The sequence below is a fragment of the Alnus glutinosa genome, chromosome 10, assembly GCF_958979055.1.
Source record: "Alnus glutinosa chromosome 10, dhAlnGlut1.1, whole genome shotgun sequence".
In the NCBI taxonomy this organism is placed as follows: domain Eukaryota; kingdom Viridiplantae; phylum Streptophyta; class Magnoliopsida; order Fagales; family Betulaceae; genus Alnus; species Alnus glutinosa.
In genome coordinates, this window is record NC_084895.1 from 2,682,587 (window position 1) to 2,702,633 (window position 20,047).

Genomic DNA, 20,047 nt, shown 5'->3' on the forward strand with positions numbered 1-20,047 from the left:
CACGTGGCCACTTGCACGTGGCCAACAGTTCGCCACGTGTACAGTGTCCGTACACGTGGCGAAATGTAAGTGGCGAAAATCATTTTTTTTTTTTTAGTGATAAGACACTTGTATTTTGTAAAGAAAAAAATATTTTAATAATATATAAAAAGATAATAAAAGTTATTATGAAGAAAAATATGTATGTAATTAATATTAGGAAGATCCTATATATTTTCAGATCAATTTTAATCTTTCTTTTTCCATATTACACTGTCTTGTCTTGGGGTGAAAAGTTAGAACCCACCAGATAAAAGAGAGCGGTGTACCTGAAAATTTAAAAAACTAAAAAATTGATGTAGAAATAAATTATGTTTCTCATAATATATATTTCCATTAATGTCATAATCATTACCTAATAGTGTTGTGGTTGTTGCCGTATGGCCCGTATCCTAATTGGCTATAACCTGCCATCATAAAAGAGAAGAAAGACTAACACCTAAGGTCGTAAATAAATTAGTCCGTTCGGCAATTCGTTCGATACACATTTGGTTAAATTCGACTTGAACTTGAGCTTAGCACTATATAAACTCGCTCGTTACTGTAGAAACCCGCTCGATTAGTAAGTGATACATATTCGACTCACTCGATAAAATTCAATAGGAGCTCGCGAGCCTAACTGGTTTAAAGCCCGAGCCAACCCGCTAGCCGACTCATTTAAGGGCTCGCAAGCCTAACTAGCTCGTTTATATTACATGAATAATAGGATTATAAGACTATATGATAATATAATAATATAACATTATGTCATATAACATGAAACCCTTTATTATATGTTATAAGTATTATCATTAAATATTTTAACAATTATTACATCATTTATTTGTTTATTTATTATTGTAAGTTATACACTTTATTTAACATACAATATAAATATATATTGTTTATATATTATATAATGTAATATTAATTTTTAAATGAGTCCACCTCTTTTTTTTTTTTTTATGTTAAATAAACTATATAACTTACAACAAACTCAACCGAACTGAACTTAATTTTTAAAACTCGTCATAAGCTCAAGCTTGACTCGAACTCGTTTAGCCGACTTGAACCTAATTTTTAAAACTCGTCATGAGCTCTATTAAGACTTACGTTACTGACGCTACAACTCATGAACGTAATTCACCTCAAGCAATGAAGGCTTATGTTACTAATGCTACAACTCCTGAACAACACTCTCATTATAAAGATAAGGAAGTAATGTCCCAACAAGAAAGAAATGCACCTCTGCAGAAGTCAAGGAAATCTGTTGATGACCCACACAATGAATGACAATCATATTTGTCATTAGATAAACCCATAAATCATGGAATGATGCTTTTGTAACGTAATGAGTATTCATGTATATAAATTACCATGTACACTGCTGGTGAGAAATACAAGTAAGAGAATTACAAAACAATTCAAGTATTTTTATCTTTTATGGTATCAGAGCTTCTCAAGACTCATGTCTAAATTTTTTTTTTCGATCCTATGGATTCTTCTTCACCTGCAGTGTCTTCAACCACTCTCCCTGCCATGTCCTCACCCACCTCACCTGGACTTTCCCCTGCTTCCTTCTTTAACACTATCTCTCACAATTCCATAACCAAACTAACCCGTGATAATTATAACATATGGCATTTTCAAATGACCACCTACCTCAAAACTCAGCAAGTCTACGGTTTTGTTAATGGCACCATTGCTCCACCTCCCCAAACCATCCCCAACCCCACATCTTCCTCTGACGCCCCTGCTACTATTGCTAATCCAGAATTTCAACTCTGGGTTCAACAAGATCAGCTTGTGCTCAGTGCCATTCTTGCTTCTTTGTCTGAGAATTTGATTTCTCACGTGGTTGGCTTTGCTACATCTTACGAAGTTTGGCAAGCCCTTGAACTCATGTTCTCATCTCATTCTCGAGCTCGAATTATGCAAGTGCATTTTCAGTTAGCAACCATAAAAAAGGGTGGTTCCTCTATTATAGAATATTTTCAACGATTCAAAAGTTTAGTTGATTCTCTTGCTACAGCTGGCCAGCCCCTGAATGATTTTGAGCTTATCTCATTTTTGTTGGCTGGATTGGGATCAGAATTTGATCCGTTTGTCACTTCTGCACCCACCCGGGTTGATCCCATGTCTCTTGAAGACTTATATGCCCATCTTCTCACACATGAGATGTGGCTATATGCCCATCTTCTCACACATGAGATGCGGCTGGAGCACAACCTCCAATCTACTGAAGCTGGTTTTCCTTCAGTTAATGTTGCTGATCGCTCTTCTGCTCCAAAGCACAAAGGACATTTTCGTAGTCCCTTAGGTTCTATTGGCAACAATTCCTCTTTTACTTTTGCAAATCGCAATTATGGAACTACTCGCGGCAGAGGACGTGGAAAGAGGTTCTCTTCTACCTCATCATCTGGCACTAATTTCAGAACAGTCTGCCAAGTTTGCAACAAGCCGGGTCATGCTGCATTAAGCTGCTACCACCGATTTGACTACTCTTATCAAAAAGATTCTTCCTCAACTATGCAGCCTATGCAGGCCAACACTGCAGCCTCTCACTTTGGCAAAGATCTCAATTGGTACCCTGACACAGGGGCAACCAATCATGTTACCTCGGACCTTGCTAATCTCACTTTTCATGCTGAGGAGTACACTGGCCCCGATCATCTCCTTGTAGGCAATGGGCAAGGTTTGACTATTATGCATCTCGGTTCTTCCCAATTGTCTTATCCTCATATCTCATTTCGCTTACAAAATCTTCTTCATGTTCCTAATATTCAAAAGAATCTTCTTTCTGTCTCTCAATTTACTCATGAAAATAATGTGTTTTTTGAATTTCATCCAATTTTTTCTATGTTAAGGATCCTCGAACGAGAACTACTCTACTCCGCGGCCCGAGTAAGAATGGGTTGTACACGTTGCCTTCCATTGCCCAATCTTTTTCGTTTTGCTTTGGTTGGTGAACGTGCTTCCTTGGACTGTTGGCATTGTCGACTTGGTCATCCATCTCTCCGGATTGTGAGTCAAGTTGTTCATACCAATGCCCTTGCCACTCTCAAGAATAAGGCTTCCACCGTTTGTCATGCATGTCGGTTGGGCAAAAGCCATGAACTTCCTTTTTATTTGTCTTCTTCAATTTCTTCGTATCCTTTAGATTTATTATTCACAGATGTATGGGGCCCTTCCCCTTTTCCTTCTATCAATGGAAAACGTTATTATGTTTGTTTCATTGATGATTTTAGTAAATTTACTTGGTTATTTCCTATTACTACAAAATCTGAAGTTTTATCTACCTTTTTGCTTTTTCAAAAGCATGTTGAAAAATTATTTGACCGAAAAATTAAGGCTATACAATCAGATTGGGGGGTGGGGGGGGGGGGTGAATTTCGTTCCTTCAATTCTATTTTGGCCAACCAAGGAATTTCTCATCGCATTTCTTGTTCTCATACTCATCAACAACAGGGCTCTGTTGAAAGAAAACATCAACATCTAGTTGAAACTGGATTGTCTCTCCTTGCTTCTGCTTCCATGCCTTTAAAGTATTGGGATGAAGCTTTTTTGACAGCCTCCTTTCTGATTAATCGCTTACCTTCTCCGGTCACAAATCATAAATCCCCATTTGAATTACTGTTTCACAAACCTCCTGATTACGCCTTCTTAAAAGTTTTTGGGTGTGCTTGTTGGCCTCATTTACGTCCCTACAACACCCATAAACTTGATTTTCGCTCTAAACTTTGTGTTTTCTTGGGGTATAGTTTGCACCACAAAGGATATCGATGTTTACATATTCCGTCCGGAAAAATCTATATATCACGGCATGTCATTTTTGATGAAACTATTTTTCCTTTTAATCTTCCCTATACACTTGCTTCTTCCTTAAATTCCCATTCAGTGTCCCTTCCATCACACCTTCGGGTTTTCTCCCCACTTCCCATCATGAATTCCTTTATTCCTTTAACACATGGGTCTTCACCGTCTCCATCCTCCTCCCCCAAAATGCTCCCTACAATCTCTACCAATGTCTCATTACCTGCCACGGAAATTATGCCTATTGTTTCTCCTCCTGGCACTTCACAAGCTGCCCCTCATCCCATGCAGACTCGCTCAAGAAATAACTTCAGAAGCCCAAGAAATTCACAAATGGAACTATACCTTATCCTGCACCCAAGTCCTCATTCACTGTCACTGCCTCTACTGAGGTTGAACCCACCTCATTTACTGAAGCTTCCAAACATCTACTTTGGAGGGAGGCAATGAATAATGAGTTTAATGCCTTAATGCATAATGGCACTTGGTCTTTAATTCCTCGCAAATCTCATATGAATTTAGTTGGATGCAAATGGGTCTTTCGAATTAAAAGTAAGCCTGATGGAAGTGTTGATCGCTACAAGGCTCGTCTCGTTGCCAAAGGATTTCATCAGCAACAGGGCATTGACTACAGTGAAACATTTAGTCCGGTTGTGAAGCCTACAACTATTCGCACTGTGCTTTCAATTGTTGTGTCCTCCAACTGGTGTATTAAGCAATTAGATGTCACAAATGCCTTCTTACATGGTTTTTTGCAGGAGAATGTATACATGGTTCAGCCCCCTGGGTATGTACATCCTTCTTTCCCAGATCATGTTTGTCATTTAAAGAAGTCTCTCTATGGTCTTAAGCAGGCCTTGCGAGCGTGGTTTTCTTGTCTCAGTTCACGGCTTCTTGAGCTTGGTTTTGTAGGCTCCAAATCTGACACCTCGCTTTTCATTTATGGCCATGGCTCTTCTCAGATATTTATACTCATTTATGTGGATGATATTCTTATAACTGGACCTAATCCTCTGGCTATTGTAGCATTAATCAGAAAGCTTCAATCTGATTTTCCAGTGAAAGACCTTGGACCTATTCACTACCTTCTAGGCGTGGAAGTTCTTCATGATGCTACTGGGTTGTTCTTATCACATAAGCAATATATTATTGACTTATCGCAAAAGGCCAACATGGAAAATGCTAAATCAGTAACTTCCCCCATGTGTTCTTCCAAATCTGTCTCGGTTTGATAGTGAAGCATTTTCAGATCCCTCACTGTACCGTAGCATTGTGGGGTCCTTGCAGTATCTCTCTCTTACTCGCCCGGATGTGTCCTTTGCTGTAAATAAGGTATGCCACCTTCATTGCCCAACAGTAAATCACTGGACTACAGTTAAGCAGATCTTACGCTATTTAAAGCACACTTTGTATCATGGATTATTTATTCGACGACAATCCTCTACTAATCTCCATGCCTACTCTGATGCTGATTGGGCTAGTTGTCCTGATGATAGGCGCTCTACTGGAGGCTATTGCATTTATTTGGGTTTTAATTTAATATCCTGGAGCTCCCGTAAGCAAGCTACTGTCTCTCGCTCTAGTACCGAAGTAGAGTATCGCTCTTTAGCAAATGCTACTGCTGAACTTCAATGGCTACAATCACTCTTAAAAGAATTGGGTATTTTTCTACCTCATCCACCCACCTTATGGTGTGACAACCTCGGTGCCACATATCTCACGGCCAATCCTATGTTCCATGCCCGTACAAAACACATTGAAATTGATTTTCACTTCGTCCGTGACAAATTTGCCTCCAAAAATCTAATGGTTCGCTTTATCTCTACCAAGGATCAAAGAGCAGATATTTTTACCAAGCCATTAGTCTCCACCCGTTATGCTACTCTTTGTGACAATCTTAGCGTCTTTGCTATTCCGCTTAGATTGCGGGGACCTAGTAAGACTTACGTTATTGACGCTACAGCTCATGAACGTAAATCACCTCAAACAATGAAGGCTTACGTTACTAATGCTACAACTCCTGAACAACACTCTCATTATGAAGATAAGGAAGTAACGTCCCAGCAAGAAAGAAACACACCTCTGCAGAAGTCAAAGAAATCTGTTGATGACCCACACAATGAATGACAATCATATTTGTCATTAAATAAACCCATAAATCATGGAATGATGCTTTTGTAACGTAATGAGTATTCATGTATATAAAATACCATGTACACTGCTGGTGAGAAATACAAGTGAGAGAATTACAAAACAATTCAAGTATTTTTTCTTTTAAGCTCGAACTCGGCTCGAGCTTGTGATGAATGAGCTCGAGATTGGCTCGGGCTCGTGATGAATGAGCTCGAGCTCGGCTCCAGCTCGCTCGACTCGACTCGTTTACATCCCTACTAACACTCTCTCTCTCTTCCTTTTTTTTTTTTTTTCAAAAATAAAGTCCTCGTTTATTTATTTATGTAATACAATAATAAACATAAGAACTTCATAAATCACCAAGTAAAACAACGCAAAAATCATAAAGAACAAAACCCTAAAGATATATAAATATATAGATCGAAGACGGACGCTAGTCTTTTGTATTATCTTTTTCGCTTCGATCTGTTGGTGTGGGGGGTCGAACAACTCGCTATAAAGCATCATGATCATTGTCATCGAGTTGTCACGCCGCACGCGCAACTACACATATATATTGCAGCAGTAAGCGTACGATATAAGCGAAGAGCTCACCATGCCAGCCACGGCCATTAACAACACTCCATATATGAGTTAGTCACGTCAGCAGGCTGCTGTTTCTTCCATCCACATTAGCTTGAGTGAAAGAACTCTGACATTGCGATCCCCTCCTCTAGTCATATTATAGACCATTTTTCGACAGTGACAAGGGATTAGATTTTCAAAGCAGCGAAATGGAACCATAAATATGAACAAAACTAGATTGGCCGGGACCAATTCCAGAGTACCATATTGTTTGTTGGGAAGGATCGAAAAAATCGATGGATATTGTAGTACTGCTCCTTCATTATCGAACATATATATGTTATTTTCATCAGAAGGATCCGTTTTTGTATAGAGACCTTTTAACCGTATAAATTATATAGTGTTGTCCCAAGCTATATACTCCTACCTTTGAATATCATCATATCTTTACCTGTATCAAGATAAGAATAAAATGCATGCTACTACTCTTATCACTGATTTCATTTTGATTGATGTGATGTGAGCCACTTAAAATATATAACTTCAGCAGGTATAAAATAAAAATGATAAATAGGTGTAAAGAATAACATTAATTACTTTATCAATAAAATGGTCATGTAAGAAACTCAATTGAGTTGAGTAGCATTCACCAAACAAAGTTTATCTTTGTTTGGAGAATGCCTGATGCAGGAGGAAATCAGATACAACTATAGAATTAATTGGTCTATGATGTGGCGATGAGATTCATTTAGATTAGGTAAGAAAGGAAAGGGTCAACTACTCAAGAAGGAAAGAAGAGACCTTTGGCAATCGTGATTTAGAAGATATTTTCTACCAAGTTGTCAACACTCATCAAGAGAAAGACCAAGAAGGAAAGAAGAGACTATCGACAAATCTCTTGATTTATCTTTGAAAGAATTTCCATATTTATATTTACGTTGTCGTCAAGTAATATTATAGTTATTATATTTTTCCTAATATGGTAATTCTTTGGCACCAAGTATTTCCATAATATGCTTATTTATATTTATTTCAAGTCTTAGGAGATTTATCAGGCTTTTCGAGATTTTGTTATTTTTGGTAATTTTTCAGCTATATTAGTCCGGCTTGTGGGCGTTTTCCAGCAGCTTGTTGTTATTGATAATTTATCGAATTCAGAGTTTTTTCTCTGTTTTTGGGGTGAATTTCATGTTTTCTTCCTTGCAAATTGCCAGTTGATTAGCCTACAGAATAATCGATATTCTGTTCCGGCGTCAATTGGTATCAGAGCTTCAGTACTTTCCTGAGACGTGGTCTTCATCAGTTTCGATGGTTGGTGGTCGTGGTCGCGGTGGTCATCGTGGGCAGGTTCCGAATGAGGAAGCTCCGCACCGTGATCGTAACATTCAGGATGTGATGATTGAGAATTTGCAGAGGCAAGTTGCAGAGTTAGCCCAGCGCTTAGCGGCGCAGGAAGTCGGCAATTGTGAGATGGAGAACTCCGATTCCGATTCCACCTTCGACAACCCGTATCACAATCTTGCTTCATATCAGGAACAGTGTGGTCAGGATGAAGAAGAATTTGTTGATGAAGAGTTCCAAGAAGACGAGTTCGTTGATGAGGAGTTCATACATGGAGATGTTCATGATGATGTTGAACATGAAGATGTTGAAGATCCTTCACAAGGATTCGTGGATTGGGATTCTCCACCAATTTATGATATTGATATCAAGGATGAAGATCTTGTGGAAGATTCTTTGTTGTATGATCAAGAAAAAAAATCTGTAGTAGATTTAGATTAGGTCTCTCCAACAATTTGTGACGACATCTATCCTGACGAAGATGATTTATTGAATGAGGTAAGTTTTCTAGTTGATGAAATAAAATTTATTGAAGAAAATAATGATTACCATGTGTTTGATGAAAGTCCACATAACCAGGGATTTTAGTTGAGTAATGAGGAAATTCGTTATGTTGATTTCATTGGGATTGAAAGATTTTTATCAAATTCATCTAGTAATAAGTTGGATGTTAGTTTTGGCGTGTTAGCTGATAATTTTAATTTTTGTGGTCAAGAAAGAATTGATAATTCTTTGATGACTTTTATGGAGCGTGAATTGGAGAAAATAAATGAAAGACGCGAGAAGATTGATTTATTTCAATTTAGTGTTAGGCTAGTCATTGTGATGGGTTGCAACTTGTTTATCTTCTGGTTTCAAGTTACTTTGGTATTGAGAAATACGGAATGGAATGAATTGATCGGCCATCCAAAAGATTGAGGTAAAGAAGGTTCGAATTCGAGGACGAATTCTTTCCAACCCGGTGAGACTGATGCAGGAGGAAATCAGATACAACTATAGAATTAATTGGTCTATGATGTGGCGATGGGATTCATTTAGCTTAGGCAAGAAAGGAAAGGGTCAACTACTCAAGAAGGAAAGAAGAGACCTTTGGCAATCGTGATTTAGAAGATATTTTCTACCGAGTTGTCAACATCCATCAAGAGAAAGACCAAGAAGGAAAGAAGAGACTATCGACAAATCTCTTGATTTATCTTTTAAAGAATTTCCATATTTATATTTACGTTGTCGTCAAGTAATATTATAGTTATTATATTTTCCCTAATATGGTAATTCTTTGGCACCAAGTATTTCCATAATATGCTTATTTGTATTTATTTCAAGTCTTAGGAGATTTATTAGGCTTTTCGGGATTTTGCTATTTTTGGTAATTTTTCAGCTATATTAGCCCGGCTTGTAGGCGTTTTCCAGCGGCTTGTTGTTATTGATAATTTATCGAATTCAGAGTTTTCTCTCTGTTTTTGGGGTGAATTTCCTGTTTTCTTCCTTACAAATTGCCTGTTGATTAGCCTACAGAATAATCGCTATTTTGTTCCGGCGTCAATGTCCTTTCTAGCTAGTCCCATTAAACTAAAAAACCGTTGTAAGCGTGGAACATAAAAATGTAATTGTTGTTGATGTAATGATCTAGGAAAAGTAATAATTACATTTATGTTATTAGTTTAAAAGGATTAGTTAATTTGAAGCTTTCCTACGATCACTTATAAATTAAAGTACAGTTTCACCTAATAAGAAACTAATGAATTTAACATATATTCATAAGTGTTTTTATAAATCACATACTTTATGGGATATATATATATATATATTAAAGAAATAACATTCTAGAACAAATTATCATATGATTATTCTTATCTTACTATATTGATGTAGTAGTACCTATCAACCATTGGATGAGTTCTTATTTAAAAAATAAAAATAAAAATACAATTAAAATCATCAAGGACTGATGAGTGTACACATCAATAATAAAAATATAACTATTTTTTAGTTCTGGGATAAACTTAAAGAATGATTGATGCTTTATTTCAATACATGGGCTGATACATGCTTATCTATGTGAATATTTAAATATTGGATAGGTTGTGACATGTTCAGGTCCACTTACCAGACAGCCAAATCAAATTTGTCTTGTTGCCTTACCAATAAAGCCCATTAATATATACGAACTTACATATATAGAAGATCGTGCTTAATTGAAGCCAAAAACATTCTTCAAGTACTGTTGCTTTCCAGAGTATATATGCTCGATCTTCACTAAATCTCTCACTTTTTTTTTTCCCTTTTTTTTTTTTTTTTTGGATTTGGTTTTTTTTTTTTTTTTTTTTTTTTTTTTTTTTGCATTATCCTACCCCACACCTAACCCACGATTAGGCTAAAAATATCTATCCACTTGAAAAGCAAGCATTGCATGCGTAAATGCCAGCCAGACTCGTGAAAATTTTGTGCTGCCAGAGGAGCATCTTTTGAGCCTAAAAGGATTCAATATTTTGCTTCTGCATTAATTTCATCTACGAGTTAAAAACAAAAATTTCTTACCAATCGACTACTCGTAAAAAATTCTTACAAACTTATTTAATAACTATGTGTTTCTCACGTAACTTTTTTAATTAACTTTAACTTCTTCTTCTTCTTCTTTTTTTTTTTTTTTTATTAAGTATTAACTTGGACTCTTCAAACGGACGTTAACTAGTCTTCCTTAAGGAAAACACGCGCGTCATTCTCTTTCTCTTCTCAAGTTTCTGGATTATGAAGATTAACGCTTGAGAGAGTCTCTTAATGAGATAATTACGACGAGTTCCTACTCAATCTAAAATCTCAAAGTTTATTGGTCGTTTGAATCTAATACTATGTTAACTATTTCTATTTGTGATATCTTTCAAATGTACTTTTTATACTCGCACGTGTTTACTTAATAATCTCACTTTTGCATGTGATCCCATTACTACATCACTATATATAGTTGGAGCTAGAGGGAGGGAGGAGATGGCTAGCATTGGCCATTGGCCTCCCCTTTTTTGAAAATTTTATTTATTATAGTATATAAACAGTTAAATCTATATATTTAAGCCAAAATAATTAAGTTGAGACTCTACCAAAAAAAAAAAAAAAATCTTGGCCCTCAGTACAATGAAAACCTTATCAATAAGGGATTCAGTGCTTGAATAGATCATACATATGGAAGAAAGTTATGACTATTTATATAATTTATGTATAAAATTTTCACCAACATAATTTATGCATTAACCAATATGTGAATTGCATGTCTCCGGAATTATGCTTTGTTTCAAATATACGTACCCATTTTCCTTATTGACATAATAACTAAGGCAGCACTTATCAATTTTGCAAAATACATAATATTCTAAATTTCCAAGGTTAAAGTAATACAATTTGATACGTAAGGCTCATTGCATAACTAGTTCCATGATATCTTAATTACTTACTAAGTTGTGCACTCACGCTGTTAGTTTTCACCTGTGAAGCACTTCATTGTTTTGTAAATTAGCAGGTTTGATGGATTGTGAATTTAGGCATTTCAATGGGTTGAAGATGTTGAACAAATAGCTCATTTAGCCAGGTTTACATAGAATGGTTAAGATGATGTTATTTATTATAGTTGTGTTTCTTTGGAAGCTTTGTGTTTACATTTGATGATAGTAAATGATATATTGATTGAAGATAATTTAGGTGTAGCTTAGATCATTATTATTTTGCTTTTCGCAGTAGGATCCGGCTACTATGCTGTGCTTAAAAGTACCGCATATCTGCGGTACTTTTAAGCACGGCTGAGATTCAGCCTTCTTCCTTTTAATGTTTTTTCTTTTTCTTATTTTTTTCTCTCTCTCTTGGCTTTGTGGGAAAGTACAGCTAATCCTCCTTTTTAGTTTTTTTGTCTTTTTTGCTTTTAACTCCGTGAAGGATCCGTTAAACACTTAAAAACAGAAGCTGCTGATTTGGGTTTTTTTTTTTTTTTTTTTTTTTTTTTTTCTCTCTCTCTCTCTCATTCACAATGACGCCGACGACGAGAACCTGGATCTCTTCTCCAGGAACTGCCGCACGCCGACGAGAACCTGGAGATTCCGGTCAAACTTTGACCTCGTCGGTGCCGCGACAGCGCCGGAAAATTCCTCCCGCCAACCAGAGATTCCCTCAGTTTTGGTTTCCCGTTGCTCCCGCGCTGCTTCTAGTCCCATCTCAATGTGTATCCCTCAGAAGAATAGAGAGAGAGACGAGCAAGAGAGAGTGTGTGTAGTTGATGCAAAGGAAAGGGAGACAACAAGTCACCGAGCTTTCTTTTAAGCTTCTTCTCTTGGTCGGATTTCAGGGACTGCACAGGGGAAGTGATTTGGGTTTTTTTATTAGGTTTTGTTGTAAAATTGTGGGTTTGTAAGTGAAAGCATTTCTTAGAACATGCAGGAAAAGCAGAGGGCAAGGGTGAAGGAGAAGATTGACAAGTGTTTAAAGCAAAAATTGATGGGTTTCTGCTAGCACCCATGATTCAAGTTCTGGAATTCTTGTACAAGTTCTGCAGAAATTGTTGTCTATTTTACTATTTCTGGTACAAGTTCTAGAATTCTGAAGAACATCTGTTGGGTGACTCATATATCTTTGCTACGACTCTGTTTTCCTTGATATGTGTACATGATTTTTGTGGTTGTTAAAATATGCCATATAACCATTTCTTGTAATTTATAGAGTGTCACTTTACATCTTGTAATTTGTATGTGGAGGTGGTTGTGTAGTCCGTATTGCTCCCAAGCTCGAGATGATGGAACCCGGTTCTAGTGTTAAAAGACAGGCATGTAACTTGTCATTTTTCATATTGATTGTATTTTGCTTAATATTAGATTTCTTTGAGAACCTCTAATTTTGCCTATGTATTTGGATATACTGCAAAACAAAGTTCACTCCTATTGTTGTTAGTTGCTTTATCTTTGTTTGGTTGGGCAATCAACATTTTTTTTATTTACCTTTTTGCTAATTTTGGAGGTGTAGAATTGTACAAAATAGAATCTGAAGAGCAGAAGGAATGGTATTTCTTTAGCCATAAAGATGAGAAGTATCCAACTGAAACTTGCACTAATAGAGCTACAAAAGCCAGATTATGGACAGCTACTAGAAGAGACAAGGCCGTTTACTCTAGGCATTACTAATTTGCAGTTGTTATGATAAATTGATAATGCAGCAACTCTGAGAATGTTTGTACCCCATGAGAATAAGTGTATATGAAATGTACAACTATGAGTATGCTTGACTAGCTGCATCTTTTGTAAATGTGCAGTTGCATTTTACTTCATTGTAAAAATTCTGTTGAATTAATGAAATTTTTTTATTTGAGTGTTATCAACGTTGCTTTTTTATGGCACAAATTGTACAATGATGATTTTACTGTTTTTTTTTTTTTTGAAGAACAATGATGATTTTACTGCAACACTCTTAGTTGTGCTGGATTTGAACTGTCTACAGAAAAGATGGATAAAACTCAATGGTATAGAGCAATAACGGTTGTAGTTCTACTTGATAGAATTGGAACTAGTTAACACTAACCAAATCTTGTAATTACATAAAACAAAAAGCTCATGTTGCAATCTATTCCAAGTTTTGAACATTCAAATAACAAAAGCTAGTGCAAAAGGGACAAGAATTTATTTTGGACAATCCAACAAATTTTTCAGATAAAAAGAAACTGAGCAACACCAACTAATGGTTAGGAAAGAAATTCCATAGAGTCGTATCATGAATGTTCAAACTTGTAGGGAGACATGAATTACTCTCGGTATCCTGCAATTTTCCAAATGAAAGAAGCATTACAATAGTGATTAGCACTAGGATTCTACGTGCCTTAAATAAAATTTTATTAGAATAGTACCTGATGTATTGATGAAGGATAAAGACTACAAGGGGCATTAGTTGCAGCATGAGGTATGTATAAATCCTATGCCATATATTATTGATCAATAACTATATATAATTTCTTAAAATAAAATAAAGTGAAACAAAAACAATAAAACAAGAAAAAGAAAAAGGTGAAGTATTGGTACCTGATCTGAATGACATAATGACAAAGGATTAAAACTGTCAGCTCCATGCATCAATGAAGTCGTACATTGACCCTATTTTAGTTACACATGGATTAGTAAATGAAGCTCACATTAAATAAATAACATGTATAAATGTGAAAACAAAATATAAAGCTATGAGGTAACTACTTGTAAATGCTGATTTGCTTGCGGGTGATGATTGTTGATACTTTTCTTCTTCTTTATAGCCACTTCAATAGAACTTTTGATCCGACGCTTTCCCTTACAACCTTGCTTCTTTTTTAGGCCTTTAGCGCTTATGACATCTTCATTTAATGGATTTTCTTGAGAATTATCAACTTGGCAAAGATCGGATTTCCTTCTCATGACATCTTCAATCTTTTTGTTCAACTCAGTATAGTTTTCCAATGCTATCTTGTATGCTTCTTCACATTCAGCTGCTCGACTGATAAGTTTGACATACAAGGGGCACAAGGACTTATATCGAGTTGTGAATTCTAAATTGGTATCTATTATTATTTCTTGTCCGTTGAAGTCTTGCACAATCTCATTTCTTGCATCTTTTGTCCATCTCTTAAGGATGTACTTCTTTGGAAGTACCTTGATATTCATAACATCAAGAATTTTTAAAGCATGGCCACACAAAATTCCACATCTCTCAAACTTTCTGCAACTACATGAAACACTGTGTTCCAAAGAATTCCAAATGACTCTACGATATTGAGGCTTATCATAAAATGACACTATATATTCATGAGATGAGTTTCTTTCAATACACTCCTTGACATAAGCTCCTTGGAACTCTTCATATTGCTTTTGAAACTTCAAAAATGGTTGAGAAGTATAAATCTTTGCCGCTTGTACCAACATAGGTGATAACATCTTAATCTTTGGTAACTTTTGTCTTAAATTATACTCCGCCAACAATTCCTTGTAACGCTTATCATTAAGTAATCTATCAAAATGTGTGAAGAACTTTACAATATCATAATCTGACTGTAAATAATCCTTCAAGTCAGCATTCAAACTTTCACTCAATTGTGTCGAAGTCATTCCTGCAGAAAAAGACATCTTGACATATGCTTTAGCCCATTTCTCTTTCACTTCAAATAAACGTTGTAGCCAAGAATTATCACATACATTGTACTTATGAAGTATAGCATCCCAAGCACTAAGGAACTCATCTTCCTCTTCCCAAACTTTAAAACATGCATTAAGCTCACTTCTAAACCCATTCTCACCTCTTAATAAATGACCAATATGTTTCAAAGCATTTTGCATTAAATGCCACGTACACAATCGATGGTAAGTATTAGGCATCACCACTGAGATAGCTTTTGCCATTGCTGGATCTTGATCAGTAAAGATTGTATTTGGCTTCTTTCCTGACATTGCCTCAAAAAAAGTTTCAAACAACCACTCAAAGGACTCTATAGTTTCATCGTATAAAAGTGCTGCCCCAAATATCACAACCTCTCTATGATGATTAAACCCAACAAACATTGCAAGTGGTCGATATTCCTTATTAGTTCTGTATGTCGTATCAAAAGAAACTACATCACCAAATAACTTATAATCAACAATCATTTGTGCATCTGCCCAAAAAATATTTGTTATTTGTTCTGCAGCATCCAACTGTAATGAATAATAAAAGGAAAAATTCTCTCGCTTTTTCTTTTCAAAGTATCTAAGTAAACACCCTGACTCACCATATTTCAGCTCTCGTTGTCGCTTGCTGTGAAGGTAATTTTTATGATCTTGCTTGGTGTAACCAAGAACATCTTTTCCACCAGCTTGCCTACCCATAAACTCATACGAATCTTTCAATTTTATACCACTATCATAAGCCAAATCAATTTCCAATGCTTGTGCATGTGAAATCCTTCGTTGTGATGGCATCATGTGAGCACATTGTGAAACATGAAGAACATGATTATGACTGAGCTCAAGGCTCTGTATACAATATTTCTCCTTCTTTTTATCAAGTCGAATCTTCATATATGCTTGACAACCTGTCCTTGTTTCAGCTCGTTCACGTGTTTTTTGACCATCTCTCTCCCATTCGTCTCGAAATCCCTCTTTACAACATACAAATTGTCTTGAAGTGACCACGCCATCTACCTTTCTTTTATTACACCAATCTTTACGAATACTAAACCCATAATTTCGTCCATACTCATTATAAAAGTCGTATGCCTCTTGTTCAGAACCAAACTCCATGTCAAGCTTTGGCGTATAATCAGTAACTACATTTTCATTGTTCTTGTTCGTCTCCTCCATATAACTATTCAAAAGATAAATATAAATGTGTAACAATCTTGAAATCTTGTTAGAATATGCTAGAAGACTTAAAAGATGCTATGTCAATTTTGATAGAATATTTCAACACATTTTTTCTTTTCTTTAAAAGGGAAATATATCCCAACAAGTAGATTCTATAAAAAATAATTATATGATTGGGCATTACAGAACAGTTTTTTTGTTCGTTCACACAAAAATACATCTCTTTTATAACAGAAATTATTTCTTTCACGGAACATCATTTCAAAAAGGATTTTTTTTTTTTTGCTTTCATAAACAATAAAAACTTCTAAACCGATAAAAACAATACACAAAACACAAACTAACCTGTCATGGGAGTCTTGGATGGCCTCTTTATCTGAAAACATGTGCAAATTCGACGCCATTTTTACTTGTGTTCACCTTGATTATTTAGATTTTCCTCAGTTTTGGTTTCCCGTGTCGTTGTGAATGGAAATCTTGATTATTTAGACAAAAAAAATGGAAATCTTGAAAGCAAGCAAACGAGAGCGAGAGATGCGGTGTAAAATTGAGACCTTTCAGTTTTGGTTTCCCACGGCAGCAAAGAGACGTGCCTTTGTTTGGCAATTTTTGATTATTTTAGTTTTCGTTTCCCGCGTCATTGTGAATGAGAGAGAGAGAGAGAAAAAAAAAAAAAAAAAAAAAAAAAAAAAAAAAAAAACCCAAATCAGCAGCTTCTGTTTTTAAGTGTTTAACGGATCCTTCACGGAGTTAAAAGCAAAAAAGACAAAAAAACTAAAAAGGAGGATTAGCTGTACTTTCCCACAAAGCCAAGAGAGAGAGAAAAAAATAAGAAAAAGAAAAAACATTAAAAGGAAGAAGGCTGAATCTCAGCCGTGCTTAAAAGTACCGCAGATATGCGGTACTTTTAAGCACAGCATAGTAGCCGGATCCTTCGCAGTATTTTACTCTATTAATTAGTGTCTAAGGTAGTAAATCCAACTAATTATAAGTTAATTAGTATGGAGGCACTACTCGTAACATTCCAAGTTATTTTTATATTGTTTCAAATAAATGCAAGATGAATAAGAGAAGAAAGATTAAGATTTTTTTTATATTAAAATAATGTTAAGGAAACCGTTTTTACTTTCTTAGATTTATGGTACAACTTTTGTTTCCCTTGGTATTTCCTTAGTTTAGGAAACAATAAGAAAATCTTAGAGCACTAGCAGAATATAACCATATACCTAATAGCACATTCCATTCCCTATATATATATATATAGGAAAAATCTCTAAAAAATCACATAAAACCATCCGCGCAACAGCTTTCCAAAAGCTTCCCTAGAACATTGGGTAGCTTAAGTGCTACCCAATGCACTACCCATTGTATTGGGTAGCAGTAGGCTGTAGCTATTCAATGCTTTATTATAATCTTAAAAACACCAAATGTTCTCTCTCCTCTCTTCTCTTACTTCTTCTTCTTTTTCTCGCACCCCAACTCCCTCATTGAAGGACTGAATGAACAAAAATACATGAGAGTAAAAAGAAAAAAAAATAGTAAAAGTAAAATATATATATATATATATATTATTTTAATGATACAAAGACTTGAATTTAGAAAAAATTGTTGGGTATCTGCTGCTAGTACTGTAATTCAATGGGTTTGTTAGAAGCTTTCTTTACATTTAAGGAAGGAAATGAAATTTATGTCCTTATCATGAAGACATCTTTGTTCTGTAGTACACCCCTACAATTTTCCCTTTTCCCATGCAGAAAATTTGAAACGCAGGAATCATATGAAAAACACAATTCATTAGAAAAAAAAAAGTTAGATGAGGCTTGATATATATATATATATATATATATATATATATAGTCCTATATGTTTAGGCTTGATTGAGACCAATCATCAAATGATAAGAATTTTCTGGTATTCATATCACCATGTTGAATGTGATGACCCCCCCCCCCCCCCCCCCCCTTTTTTTTTTTTTGAAAACATATAAATGGATCTTTACAGTGGCACGACTACATGTCGCTCAGCCGACATAAGACACATACCCCATAACATGTACTTGATAATCAGAGTTACATCTAACATTGGAATATAATAATCAATGTGCAGCGGAATACATATCATAAGCGGAAATACATCTAATACATAATAGTTAATTACAACAAGAGTCATTTACAAGTCTATCTATTTAAGGCTTATAAAACATATTACACTGACTATATACTAAAATATAGGCTCAACAAATACATATGCCACGCAGCCATAAATATAATACCCAAATACGAACTACCCCTGAGTCCATGACTTATGACTGTCGCGATGTGCTCCAATCAAAGCATCACATACGCTAGGTGGACGAGCCAATATTGTATCCGCAAAACCTACAACCAAAGCATAAACAGCTGCACGGTTGCGGGGGTTGCCGCATCCGTACAGGTGAAATTATGAGCCCACTGTCTTTGCATAAATAAATACACTAAGACCTCAGAGGTATACTATTCACTGAGTTTTCGCAAAGAACCAATTTTTTCCTTTTTAGTCGTGCGTACACTATAACAGTCACCAATTTTATAAACTTTTGTTTGAAAACTCTCATACCTGATATAGCACACACCAGCTAATAGAAAATATTTAAACATACTTGGCAGCTAAGATTATACGTAGAAGTTTTGTTGTAGAAACAACTACGTACGACCTCACCTACGATAATACTTTGAGGTTTGTTTGCTTAGATTTACATAACCCTTATGTTAGAAATCAACGGCATTTAAATCATACATAAGTTCTTTTCCATTAAAACTCTTATGCATACTAATACGTCTAACAAAACTACTCATAATATAAAAACATCAAACTCATCAAAACCATGCTTTAAATGATCATGCAATGCACATCATGGGAATTACCCCAAGAACATCATGGGAATTAACCTAAGTACATCATGAAAATGAATCCAAGCATCATGGAAATGAATCCAAGCATCATAGGAATAACCCCAAGCATCATGGGTGTTACCCCAAGCAACATGGGAGTTACCCCAGGCGTAGTTTTCCGTGGGCTATGAACCTCAATTCGATGCACGTTTAGCATTCATATGCATATGCCTCATGCCTTAAAACAATACATTTTATTTCATGAATCATGCTTTAACACGTACTTTCTTTATAAAAATATAAACAATCCAACATATCATTTCTTAGACAATTTATGTAACTTAAATCTCCAACTTATGCTCACTATAAAATTACGTATAATATTCACACTTCAAAACATTATCATAATTTCAATATACTCAAAAGTACTCAAATCATCCAAAATAATTCGTAATCAACATACAGTTGGTTCAGGTTTGTAAAACAATATATATTTTGCAATTCATCATATATGAAAATAATAATTCTCAGTGAGTAGAATACTCACCTTAACTGCGCGGATTTAAGCACTAGGTCTCCTAAACACCACCTTGCAATGTATCACTATGGAATAATACATTGCACTATTTATCACTTTAAATAATTAACACTCTAATTAGCACTTGAATCGCTCAAGGCTAAACCGTTGGAAAACCCATAATATTTTTAAGGGTTCCAAACGTCTACTCATAAATCCTATACACTAACTAAAACTCAAACAATACTAACCCGAAGAATTTATTAAGGTTTAGATATTAAAATCACTATTTAACTATTTACTCATATTATTACTTACTAACCTGCAATTAATTTCACTAACCCATAAATTATTTTCATTAACACTTATAATAATATTAGACCTAAAATTATATTCATTAATCTCTAAATTATTTCTCACTAACATTTTCTCAATAATATTAACCCTCGAATTATATTCATTAA

At 35.3% G+C, this 20,047-nt stretch overlaps 1 protein-coding gene across 1 annotated transcript; it reads right to left on the reverse strand.

Moving 5' to 3' along the window:
- Positions 1–14,066: 14,066 nt before the first annotated feature.
- Positions 14,067–16,600, reverse strand: LOC133879853 (protein FAR1-RELATED SEQUENCE 5-like). Its single transcript, XM_062318641.1, has 2 exons — positions 16,542–16,600; positions 14,067–16,197 (listed from the first exon to the last, which is right to left on the reverse strand). Exons 1-2 carry the CDS (start codon positions 16,598–16,600, stop codon positions 14,067–14,069), a joined length of 2,190 nt encoding a protein of 729 aa, XP_062174625.1.
- Between the last annotated feature and the right edge of the window lie 3,447 nt (positions 16,601–20,047).

Bases quoted from the DNA above. Each gene is read 5' to 3' on its own strand.
- LOC133879853 (XM_062318641.1), bottom strand. From the start codon at position 16,600: ATGGCGTCGAATTTGCACATGTTTTCAGATAAAGAGGCCATCCAAGAC. The intron at 16,198-16,541 runs GTTAGTTTGTGT...TCTTTTGAATAG, and splicing joins ATCCAAGACTCCCATGACAG to TTATATGGAGGAGACGAACA.